This window comes from Petaurus breviceps, unplaced genomic scaffold (genome assembly GCF_028583685.1).
Source record: "Petaurus breviceps papuanus isolate PSGF00001 unplaced genomic scaffold, PetGlider_PUasm1.0 90903, whole genome shotgun sequence".
In the NCBI taxonomy this organism is placed as follows: Eukaryota; Metazoa; Chordata; class Mammalia; order Diprotodontia; family Petauridae; genus Petaurus; species Petaurus breviceps.
Window position 1 is genome coordinate 18,470,818 of NW_027187376.1, and position 13,152 is coordinate 18,483,969.

The 13,152-nt window shown below is 38.6% G+C and overlaps 1 protein-coding gene across 4 annotated transcripts in view; it reads right to left on the reverse strand.

Annotated features, from left to right (window-relative positions):
* NBEAL1 (neurobeachin like 1) overlaps positions 1-10,201 on the reverse strand; it is a 204,769-nt gene extending 194,568 nt beyond the window's left edge. For 3 of the 4 annotated variants that reach the window (XM_069075329.1, XM_069075327.1, XM_069075325.1), the window contains exons 1-2: positions 8,431-8,589; positions 7,086-7,367 (exon numbers count right to left, since the gene is read on the reverse strand). In XM_069075329.1, the coding sequence (XP_068931430.1) occupies positions 7,086-7,136 (51 nt within the window). In that variant the 5' untranslated portion in view covers positions 7,137-7,367; positions 8,431-8,589. Of the gene's footprint in view, positions 1-7,085; positions 7,368-8,430; positions 8,590-8,990 lie in introns of those variants that run through there. The other variant, XM_069075326.1, reaches the window with a different exon arrangement.
* Between the last annotated feature and the right edge of the window lie 2,951 nt (positions 10,202-13,152).

Below are 13,152 nucleotides of genomic sequence, written 5' to 3' on the forward strand. Positions count from 1 at the left end.
TATCTATGGGACGACTAATGAATAGTTAGAAATACAGGACTGGAGTTCAAGTGAGATTAGAGTTTATTATTCAGAACCTTGGAAAATGCTGACATTTATGAGCAAAAAAATGGGTGATGATGTAGTAAAAGAATACTAAGAAGGAGGAGAAAAGAGAAGTGAAGAACATAAAAACAGTATAACAAAAGATGGGAGGAGAAAATCTCCAGGAGGATGTGGAAACCAAGAGAGTAAAGAGTGTACATTACACACTGCATTGGCTTAAAAAAATATCAACAAGAGTTGGTTAAATGATTATTAACCATATAACTATCCTCCCTTGTAGTAACTGTACTTCAGTAACTCTGTGATCTTATTATGTCAGAGCTCCCTCCACTGAAACTGATTCAAATTCATCTAAATCTTATCCTGTGTGATCCTGGTCCATGTACTCCCATCAAATCATCTTAATAATGAAGTATATTAAAATACTACTGTTCTCAAAAAAAAAAAAAGGAGGTCTTTTGGCAGCACCAGATGATGATGTTTAGATATACTGTGCCAAATACAATTAGCAAGGATCATCCTAGCCAAAATTGTGAAGTAGGTAAAATTTATTTTGTGACCTTCAACCTTCCCTTTCAGTCTCTCTCTCCCTCCTAGCACTCTCTCCTCTGGTCTCAGGAACTTTTTCTTTTTCACACTCATAAAAGAAACAGTTTTCCAAGAAATCCTAAACTGGTAAGTGAAGGGATTTTAAACAGTACTGTCCAAGACTTAAAAACCTTTTAAGACCTAAAGGAATTTTTCTCTAATAATGAAATTGCAGGCAATATTAAAAAAAGATCAGTGGCAAAATTGAGATCTCTTTATATAACATTATTTAGCAGTTGCCTAATTGTAAATCTAGAATCCAGGCTTACAAAACATTCATTTCTCATGTCATCTCATCTACTTTCTAAGAATGACCATGAAGCTAGTTGTTGCTGTTGTAAGGTTATTTATTTTCCTTCTCCTGGTTATAAAAAATGTTAAGTTCTCCATTTACCTTAAACCAAAAGCTATTATTATTAGTCACATGAGTTTAGTTCAAAACTACCTAGAACAGCACATCACACACAAGTACTCAGTATTTGTTCAATAGCGTACCACCATTCAGTGTTCATTCTTAATCTGCTACATATCTCAAATATGAGACCACCAATCTTAACTCTAGCTGACATAAAACAATCTTCCTGTTCTAGCAGGAAGTGTTTCTTTTCTGTTTACAGGAAGAAAGTGTTGGGCTTTTTCATCTAGATAGACTATCTCCCAATTATATTTTCTACTTAAAGCAAAGCTATTAGATTTTTTAAATTGAGACCTAAATCTACTCTCAGCTCTTCAGCAAAAGCATCTATTTTCAGTCTTACTCCAGAGTAAACAGAACAAAGGGCAATAGCAGGAAATGGATCATCACTCAGCTCCAAAAAAAGAAAAAAAAAACTTTGTCAGGAATTTAAAACCAGTAGTTCACTAGCCTCAAGTGAAAACTAAGTCACTAGATTTGAAAAAAGACAATAGTAAATACAATTTTCACTGCTGTTGCTGAACATTCAATAGACATTCTCATTCACCTCGTCAGTATCTGTGAACAGTGTATAGACAACTGTGTAAGTGTATATTATACTGTCATATTTAGTGGAACATACCTTTGTACACATATATAGCAAAAACAGTTTATAGTATTAATCTAAGTACTTCCAATGGTATATGTTACTTGTATCTTTACAGCTTTTTGATATAAATTAGATCTTATTACCATTTGACAAGTGAGGCAACTGAGATATACAGAGAAAAACTGATTTGAGTTAGTCAAATAGCTCACTAGCAACAGATATGGCATTAAGATTTAACTTATTTCAAGCATAAAAACTAAGCTGATTAAAAAAAAAACTAAGCTGATTTTAAAAAAACTATGAATTTCAAGCTACATTTTCAACATCACATATTTTGATCCACTCAAACATTTTCTAACAGCCTTTGTATAGAACAGAAACATTTCATTTAAAAGATAATTTTTAAAATATAAAAGATCTTTTTTATTCAACCAATAAACTTCCTTACGACCTTGACCCAATCAGTAAGCTAGGAACTCCACTTTCTTTCAATGACTTAACAGTAATACTGAACAAGAAGCTGAATGCATAATACAAACACTCCTCTGGACTTACAGGCAACAGTCAAAGGAGAAAGAAAAAGCAATTACTGTATGGATGTGTCTTACTACATACAACAAACTTTGGCCTCTTGGAATTATCTGGATGTTATACTATAAAGCTGTATACAAGAAAAATCATATTTTATGTGGATCAGGAGGTCTCAATTTGGAAAAACTCCCTAATGAGTGTGTAAAGGAAACAAAGTAATCACAACCAAAGGCCCAATCCTCTAAACAAAGTGCAAGATTAGTATAGTGATTCTCTATCCCAAATTTATGCACATATATTTCCCATCAAGTGAACTACCTAAATTAAAATAGCCAAAACTTTAATTCACACATTCTCTTAAAAAGCTACAATAGTACTAGAAATACCCTTTTAAAAATATTACATAATACATCTGTCATCTATTAAGAAACCTTTTTTTAAATTTGCCTTTAGATAATTGAGTCAGTCTACATTCTGCTGCAAAAGCTCAAGACAAGATGTAGTTAAAATTGAAATTTAAAAAAATACATAATTAAACCTTTTCTATAAATGTTTAATTTTTTTAGACATGTAAAAATGTTTTGGTAACTCTATCTCTGAATATGGCCTAAGATGAAAAAAACACAGCAACGGTGAAAAAAAATTCAGCCTACAATTACTTCAATTAGTATTCTTCAAATTGTGGTACAAAACAGAAAGCAGATACTTCTGATGGTATCTGTCATCTTCTTTCACTTTTCCATTGGCTTTTATTCCCTCTTTTTTACTCTGCTTCATATATAGATATATACACACATACATACACATGTACATATACATACATATATACATGTATAGCTGTAGATAAATGAGTAGAAAAGTGTAAAGTAATCTTAAGTAAATAGGTAACCTAAAGTGCCAACCTTAATGATAGCAATAAAGTATAACTTGAACATATATCATGAAACAATTCGGTATCTACAAAATTACAGTAGTCTAGTAAGAAAAATAGGCTCAAAGTGTAGAGATCCCAAATTCTATTTCCAGTTCTATCACTAGCTTGCTGTGTGACCAAGGCCATTACTTTCTCTAGGCCTTACTTTTCTCATCTGTAAAATTTAGACAATACCTTACCCACTTAAAAATGGTATTGTAGCATTAGATTATCCACTATTTGTATTATAAAAATGAAATCACTTTGAGAAGTGTTGGAGAAATTAAAGATATTCCGGGATAAAGTGGGAAAACAACTAAAAGGTACAGATCCATTGTCAATAATTAAGCTTTCATTGAACCCAAAACCTATAGACCTAAGATTTAGTGTATAATCCATTATTATTCCTATAATGACACAGAATTACCTAAAAGACAAGCCCACAGTAGCTACCACCCTTTTACAACTTTTCTGGGTAAGAGACCCCACTTAATCAAAGCTATAATATAGTAGGTAAATTAAAGCAATTTTCTTAAGGCACATTGAGGTTAAGAAACTTTTTTTTTTGCTAGACAGTGTTAAATAACTTGCTGTAGGTCACAACTACTTTCAAGTGTCTGAGGCTAAATTTGAATTCAGGACCTCTGGACTCCAGGGCCAGTACTCTATCCACTACACCACCTACCTGCCCCAAACTTTCACACAAGCTGTCAGATGAAAGATCTGAAAGCAGGTTTTCTGGACTCCAAAGCTTAATACTTTCCTCTTTACCCACAGTATCTCCATTTCCATAATTTACTTCATTAAAAATGTATAGTGAAGGGGCAGCTAGGTGGCACAGTGAATAGAGCACCGGCCCTGAAGTCAGAAGGATCTGAGTTCAAATCTGGCCTCAGACACTTAACACAAAAACTAGCCGTGTGACATTGGGCAAATCACTTAACCCCAATTGCCCCCCAAAAAGCCAAAAAAAAAATTGTATAGTGAGAATTTTTAAAACTCATGTTATGTAGAAAAACCTTTATTAAACAGTGTTAAACCACAAATTATAAAATGCTAATGTTACTTAGGTTTAAGTGATCACCGCATGTTTCATTTCAAACCTAAGGGCTTTTAAACACAATCATTTAATAGACTTTCTCCAATGTTCTTAAATTTGAAGGTTCTTCCTCTGTGAAGTTCTTAAGCTAAAATTGTTTAAAATCTGGCATAAATTATGAGCCCCACCAAAAAAAATCTATTTTTTAATGACCCACTGAAAAAAAATCTTAAAGGTGAAAAGAAATTCAATGGCAAACAGGGAGGGAAGCTGCTGTTCAGTCATGTCCAACTCTTCATGACTCTATTAATGGTTTTCTTGGCAAAGATAATGAAGTGGTCTGCCACTTCTTCTCCAGCTCATCTTACAGATGAGGAAACAGAGGCAAATAGGACTAAGTGACTTGCCCAGGGTCACACAACTAGTCAGTGTTTCAGGCCAGTTTTGAACTCAGAAAGGTGAGTCTTCCTGTCTCTAGGTCCAGTTCTCTATCTAGCACACCACCTAGCTGCCCTTTGAAGGGAGGCCTAGGAAAACCTTTTAGGACCTTGGAATGAGACTATGGCGACTATTTGGACAAAATTATTTGTAGCATTCTTATTGTGGTCTAGAAGATTCTTCAAGAGAAAAAAGGGTCGGGTAAAGAGTAATGCTAGAATAAGAAAAGCAATGCACAGTAGGATGTTAAATGAATCATCAAAAAGCTCTTCCAAAAATGGGAAAGTTGAAGAACTGGCTTAAATAAAGCTGGCTCCAGAGAAAAAATGAAACAAATGTCACAAGTTTAGTTATTGATTTATGTTATTTCTAGAAAAAAAATGTGTTGTCTAGTTCATATATATATATAAATGTAATTTGAAATAATGACTTTAAGCTACTAATCTTTGCAAAAAAAAATACCACTAATTTTAAACTACTTTATATAGAAAAAATACTTTTTTTTTCTTTTTGGAGGGGGAAGGCTGGGCAATTGGGGTTAAGTGACTTGCCCAAGGTCACATGGCTACTAAGTGTCAAGTGCCTGAGGCTGAATTTGACCTTTGGTCCTCCAGACTCCAGGGCCAGTGCTCTAGTCACTACCCAAAAGTAATCTATCTTGAAGATACCTTGCTTATAAACTAGAATGTTGCTTTAAAAACATAAAGATTAACCCTAAAATGCCTATAAACTTAATCTTCTTACACAAATAAGCATAATGCAAATACTGCTTCAACAGGTTTTATACTGGATACCACTGTATTTTTGTTTATTTTATCTTCACTATCTAAAATAAACATTTTCAAAATAGATTCAGGATTCAAATTTATATATATGGTCACTAGAAAGAATTTAAACTCAGAATACAGCTTACAAACAATACTTCCTTTTCAATAAGCATGGGGTCACTATTAAGTAAAATAAGAACTTGACCTGGAAAAGGCACAACCAATTAACAAGAAAATGCAAAAAAATTTCCTGTAGTCGTTGTGTAAATAGTAAGTTTACTCTATTTCAGAAAAGTGCCTGTTTTCCAAGAAGAGTTAAAAGATATTAATTTCTGGTCAGTATGTATTTAGCATATAAAAGAGGTTACTCTGCTCCTGGCTTCTAAAGTAGATAGATCATGTATTGAATTACCTGTTTCTAACATCCCTGTCTTTTCCAGTTATTGCACAAAATTACTCATAAAATACATAGTAAATAAGCAAAAATATATTTTTTCTAACTCACATAGAACCAGTAGGTGAAAGAAGATTCCAGTACTATTAAATATGTTAACAATGAGCAGAATTAATAATAATAATTTGTTCTTTAATAATAGAAAAGAGTTTAGTAATCTTTAGAGGTTCAGATTTATGTTCTCTGTCACAAAACTAATAAAGTCACAAAAGTCCTAAACTTGGACCTTATAATCTGTGTGACCTTGGGCAGGTCACAACCTCTATGGAATTCAGTGACCTCATTTGTAACATAAGGAAGTTAGAGATATAACCTCTAAAGTCCCTTCCAGCTCTAGATCTAAAACCAATGAACTTATGATCAGACTAACCCTCCCTCAAGAAAAATAAACTCAGTTTCCAGAGATATTTGTTTTATTTCCCTTGCCAATATCATAACATTCACATTTCAACTGTTTGTACAATAAGTTGGTTGGGTTTTTTGTTTTTGCTTTTTTGGAGAGGGGAAGGTAGGGCAACTGGGGTTAAGTGACTTGCCCAAAGTCACATGGCTAGTTTTTGTGTGTTAAGAGTCTGAGGCAGGATTTGAACTCAGTCCTACTGACTCCAGGGCCGGTGCTCTATTCACTGCACCACCTAGCCACCCCTGTTTTTTGTTTTTTTTAAGGAATTTGCCACTACAGAAACCCAAAAATATACAAGGAGGAAGCTAGGTGGCGCAGTGACTAGAGCACCAGCCCTGGAATCAGAAGCACCTGAGTTCAAATTCAACCTTAGACACTTGACACTTGCAAGCCCTGTGACCTTGGGTAAGTCACTTAACCCCAGTTGCCTTGCCTTCCTCCCTCCCCCCAAAAAAAATACAAGGAAAGAAAAAAAAAAGTTTAAGTGATTCTAGATAGAATAAAATATCCTGTTTCTTAATAGCAATCTTTATCTCCACCTATCTATACATACCTATGTGTATTTATCCATCTACTCCCACTAATGGAAAAAGAAAAAACACAAATAAAAATGAAATGACTTTATTTTTTTGTTGTCTGTAGATTTACTTGAATGTTTAGGGTTACTAATGACAGCAATTTTTTTTTTAAATCATAGCTTTTTTGCAATAATAGAGGAAAATAGCAAAAATTGTACAAACCAGAAAAACCGAAAACAAATTTAGAATGCACTCAAATTTTTTAAAAGGACTGATCATAACTATGAATAAATACTAATACCTATGAACCATAGCAGTGAGCGAGTCAATCACGAAATTCTACCGAAATATTTTCACATCTATAAATAAAATGAAAAGCAGTTACCTTGTTACAATAAAGCATCCAAAGTTCAAAAAGCCTTTCTCTGGATGCCATTCCTGCTTTATCTTGGCCACTCTACTTTCTTCCTCAAAAGGTATATTTGAGATCATAACATGTTCCTTTTATTTTCCAAGTTTTTCCAGCTTTAACACTGAGAACAATCAGAACGGTAGGGAAAAAAGATCAACCCAAACAAATAAGCTGTCTTCCGGTAAATCAACAAGTTCAATATTCACACCTACTCCAACATTTCTTCACCAGTGTCACAATGACAACTGAATAAATCTATAAAAGAAAAAATAACCAAAGGTTACCTTTAGAGGAAGAGGCTGTACTTTTTTTTTTAATCTTGATCTACTGAAAATGTGGGATAGGATTTTGATGGCTCACCTGTGAAAACTAAATTTTTAATGATTTTAAAACCCTACAGAACCTAGAAATTGCACAAAAAGATCAAAAAATGTCACAGCTGACACAAAAGTTAGGATCGCCACAAAACCCAAGATAGAAATCTGCCAGACCACATTCTACTACAAGAAACCTTGGCGGATCCTTCTTACATTTAGTGCCTTCCCTCTAAGATTATCTCCAATTTATTCTGCACAGATCTACTTTGTACATAGTTTGCAAGAAGTCTCTCCCGTTAGGCGGTGAAGTCCTGGAGGGACTAGTTTGGGGAGGTTCCCCCCCATTTCCTTTTATCCAGTACATAGCACATAATTGGCACCAAAGGCATAGCTGAAGAATTCATAGCAAAATTCCATTTTCACACCCTTGCCCGATCAACTATCAGGAAAACATTAATGTTTATATGAAAATCACCTAAGGGCATAAAACCCGGAGATTCCTAACACACTTTTTTTATTTACAGACTTTTTTTTTTGGGGGGGGGGGGTTGTGGTTGGGTTGGGTGGGGACAATTTACAAGGTGGAACAATCCACCCCGGGAATGAAAGTGACTTTCTCTACCTGGTGCCTCCCGGGCCTCGGCGTCGGGCCAAGGGGCAGGCCAGGTAGCGCACACCCGGCCCAGCGCAGGTACATCTCCAGGGGAAACCTACGACGTTTGGGGGGTGCGGGGAGTGTCCTTAAATTTCGTCCTCTCCACCAACCCACTGCAAAAGTGGGACAAACTTCGGGGCGGTGAGCAGGGGCTTGCGGCTGTGCCCAGCACACGCGGACACGGAACCCCCAACTCTGGGGGCGCCCCTCCCCCACGGCCCCGGGGTCTTCTCCCACCCTCTCCAAGGTCCAGAGGGCCTCCCCCCTCCCCTCTCCCAGTCCTCCACAACACCCAGGGACCCGCCCCTGCTCCTCCCCCGCCCCGGCTCCCCACCCCCGCACTCACATTGGGGTCCGAGGGGCCTGGGCCGCCCCCCAGCTTCCGAGGCACACTCCTAACTGCTGCCACAGCCGCCGGCCGGCCGGCGGCCCGAAACCCCGAGTGTCAGCCCACAGCAGCAGCTCGACGGGAGGGTGGGGGAAGCGGCAGAGGCGGAGGGAGAGGGGAGGCGGGGCCGTGGGGCGGGGACACGGGGCGGGGCGGGGCCCGGCGCGCAGCAGCCCGCCTGGGCTGGCACCGCCACCGCGCTTCCCAGGGAAAGCTCTCCCGCCACCCAGAAGGACGCTTCCCGAGGCCGAGACCGCTCATAGGCTGCGTCCGCCGAGAGGGGGCGGGACCGAGAGGGGGCGGAGCTGTGAATTCCAACACAGCCGCATTCCTCCCGGCGTCGCGCCTCGGGAACCTCTTCGGTTTTCCCCAGAGGAACTGGGGGGAGGGGGAAAGGGAAGAGACCCGACGCGATGATGTCATCGACCAACCTCGGGGAAGACGGAAAAGGAGCTGGGGGGGAGGGGGCGCCGGTGACATCATTTCCGGGGCCGGGCTTAGCCGAGGGCAGGACTTACCCCTTCCATTCCCCATCCGTTGGTTCCCTTCTAGGAGTGTCTTCCCTCCCCACGGGACGTGAAGTCTGAATTGTGAGAAGAGAGAGACGATACGGAGAACTCAACTTCGCGCCCCGCCCCCTAGGGGGTGTGTCTCTTATCCCTTCCCATTTCCCCGCCCCACCCAGCCCGAAGCTTCGCCTTAGCTCGCCCTGCCGCGTAGAGCTTTCCTCATGTGACTCTGGGACCATCCCAGTTCGGGGTTTTGGGACTGCTGTGCTGATGCTTCCGGACCTGAATAGTGGCACCGCTTTGGGGCTACAAGGTGTCCCCTTCTTCCCACCTTCTGCCTGCTTCCATAAGTCAGTTTTGACTAAGGAAGACTGAATCATTGCTCGCTAAGTTCAAGAGGCTAACAATCTTCTTTTAACTTTAAAAAAAATTACTATTTTAACATTTTTAAAAGACCGAGTTCCAAATTCTCTCACTCCCTTTAGCCACTCCTCTCTCCATTGAGAAGGCAAGCAATATAATTACCAAATTACACGCGTGAAGTCGTGCAAAACGTTTCCTTGTTAGTTGCAAAAATAAGCAAGTAAAATAAGGTGGAAAAATATGCTTCAGTGCACTCAGAGTTAAATCAGTTCTCTCTCAAGTGGATGCATTTTTCATCATGGGTACTCTGGAATTGTCTTGGGTGATTGCATTGATCAGAGTAAGTCTTTTACAGTTGATCTTCCTAACAATATTCCTGTATAACGGTCTCTGGGCTCTGCTCACTTCACTTTACATCAGTTCATATAAGTCTTCTCAGGGTTTTTCTGAAAGTATCCTGCTTCTCATTTTGTAGAATATGATAGTATTCCATTACAATCATATATCACTATATATTCAGCCATTCCCCAAATGATGTTCCTCCTCTGGATTTCTCATTCTTTGCCACCCCAAAAGAGTAAACAGCACAGTCTTTTTAAGGGTATTTAGTTGCAGTAGTAGGGATGTGGGGTTTGATGGTGAGGTTTCTTCACTGGACAGGCTTCGCTTTTCTCAGTGTAACTGCTTTATATGTGGGAAGAGCATGGAGGAGTCAAAACCTACCCCCTTGGTGTCTTTGGGCAACTTACTTCACTTCCTTGTGTCCTGGTGTGCTGATCTTTATCTATGGGGCAAACCACATATACACATAGAAGTATATGCAAAATAAATACAAGGTATATGGTAAGGAAGACATTGAGTTGGGAAGGAATCAAGAAAGACCATCCAGAGATGTCAAATAGGCTACAGTACTGCAGAGTGTGGCCCAAACTAAATTAAAAATGTGATTAGGAAATATTTAACAAAGTCAATAAAAATAAAATAAAACATGGATAACATTACATTTTAAAACGAAGTATTGTAAATATACCACATGGATTAGTGACCCTGTGTCTAATTTTTAGTTTGACACCGCCAGTGTAAAAGAGAGGTTTCTTAATCTTTTTGTGTGTCATTGGACCACTTTGAAAGTGTGCTGAAGAGGGGTCAGAGCCAAGATGACTGTGTAGAAGAAGGAAAACTCCATGTGCTCCCCCCATAACCACCTCAAAACCCTATGAAAAATGACTCTAAATAAATGTTAGGGCTACAGAACCCACAAAGTGACAGAGAGAAACAAATCTACCGCTGAAGGCAGCCCAGCAGGTGGACAGAAAGGGTCCATTGCAGCGAGCTGGGAGCAGAGCCCAGCCCCAAGTGAGCCCTTGGTTTTAGGCCCAGGGTAGCCACTACCAGCTGTGGCTGGAGGGACTTCAGGAGAGTAGATCACCAGCAGCTGTGGTGTTTCCAGAATTATCAACCCATAAATGCCAAAGATAAAGTGAAAGGTCACTGTGGACTTTGGGAACAGGGGATCCAGGAGTGTAGTCAAGCCTCTGCCCCCCAGAGAAAGAAGCTCACTCCCTCACTTACTCATTCAAATGGCAAGAGTCTCAAAAAGGCAATGAGGAGAATACCTTAAAATGCTGAATTTGCCAGATGGAAAAAGAATCTCAAAAGCTCACTGAAGAGAATCATTCCTTCAGAATTTGCTCCATAGATTGGAGCAAATGGAAGCTAGTGACTTTATGAGAAATCAAGATACTATTAAACAGATCCAAACAAATCAGGGGAAAAAAAGTGTGTTGAAGCCTATGGAAGCTTATCTCAGAATCTTGCTTCTAAATTTGTAGAATAAACTGCATTGGATTACAAAGGAAACCAATAACATTGAAATAGTTATCAAAATATTTTTTAAAAAAGTTCACAGATGCCATGTTAAGAAACTCCAATAGAAGATATTTATTTAGCAGGGAATTGAAAATAGCTTGGGGCTAGATCATGAAGGGTCTTATAAGAGGAGCATAACATATTCTGTCCCAGAGACAATTGGGAACCAACGGAATCAGATTTGCCTTAAAGGAAAATCTCTGGCAACTGTGTGGACAGTGTATTGGAAAGGAAAAAGACCTGAAGTAGACAGACCAACCCAGAAGCCACTTCAACAATTCAGTGGAGGTGATGAGAGCCTGAGAAAGGGTGGGAGTATAGCAAAGACATTGTGGAGGTAGAACTGACAAGATTTGACAAATGTATATATAATATGGGGTGAAGGAAAGCAAAGTGCCAAGCAGAATGCAAAGATTGCCAAGTTACTGGAAGTAACTTCCCTCCACAGAAATAGGAGAATTCAGGAGGAAAGTGTGTTGAAAGGGAAAGACATTTTGGACTTGCTGAATTTGATTTAATGGTGGAACATCTGGTTGTAAATGACCAATATGCATTTAAGAAGATGTACAATTGAAGCTAAAGAGAATAATCAGGGCTGGATGCAAAGATTTGGGAGTCATGTACACACAAATGAATATCAAACCTCATGGGATCTAATGAGGTCATCAAGTCAGAGAGTAGGGAAAGGGACTGACCAGGACTGACTCTCAAGATATACCTAGAATTAAGTGTATTGTGTAGAATTTAGGTGTATTTAAGCTCCTTGAAACAAAACCTTTATTTTTTTTTTTAGCTTGAACAGTCTATCACATAGTTGGTGCTTAATAAATGTTGTTGACTGACTTTTTTTATGATATTTAATTTTTTTCCCTACTTACATGTAAAGATAATTTTTAATATTCATTTTTTTAAATTTTTTGAGTTCCAAATTTTCTCTCTCCCTCACTGCCCCTCTTCCCAAGACAGTAAATAATTTGATATCGGGGTGGCCAGGTAGTACAGTTGAGTAAGAACACCAGCCCCTGAATCGAGATGACCTAGGATCGAATCCAAGCTGAGACACTTAGCACCCACCCAGAAACACCTGGCCATGTAACCTTGAACAAGTTACTTAACCCCAATTGCTTAAAAAAAAAAAAAAAAAGAAAGAAAAAATTAATTTGATATAGATTTTATGTGTTCAGTTAGGCAAAAATATTACCACATTAGTTATGTTGTGAAAGAAGACACAGGCCCAAAAGAAAAATGTAATCCTGTTTTGCTCACTTCACTCAGCATCAGTTCATGTAATTCTTTCTAAGTTTTTCTTAAATCTGCCTGCTTATCATTTCTTGTAGCATAAAATATATTCCATTACATTCATATACCACAGCTTCTTCAGGCAATCTCCAACTGATGGGCATCCTCTTAATTTCTAATTCTTTGCCACCACAGAAAGAACATATATATTTGCTCTTTTGGAGGAGGAAGGTAGGGCAACTGGGATTAAATGACTTGTCCAAGGTCACACGGCTAGTTCTTTTGTGTGATATGTGTCTGAGGTTGAATTTGAACTCAGGTCCTCCTGACTCCAGGGCCAGTACTCTATTCACTGCACCACCTAGCTGCCCCTGCTATAAATATTTTTGTCCAAATAGATCCTTTTCCCTTTTTTTTTTTAAATCTCAGGGAAAGAATCATGTCTATTTGAAAAAGAGACATGGAATGTTAAGGTGAGAAATATAATGGAAGTATTACAGCATTGGTAAGTGTCTAAAATGGAATAAAGAGGTAGTATGCTAGAAAGTCTTGAGGTCACAGCTTTTGGAATTGTTCAGAGACTAAAACTTCAAGACCTGAAGTCATATGGTAAGGATGCTTGCAGAAACCAGAAAGGCCTTTGGAGTTTGTAGCTCAGGTAGACATAGAATTATCAAAAACCAATAGAGAGAAGACCACA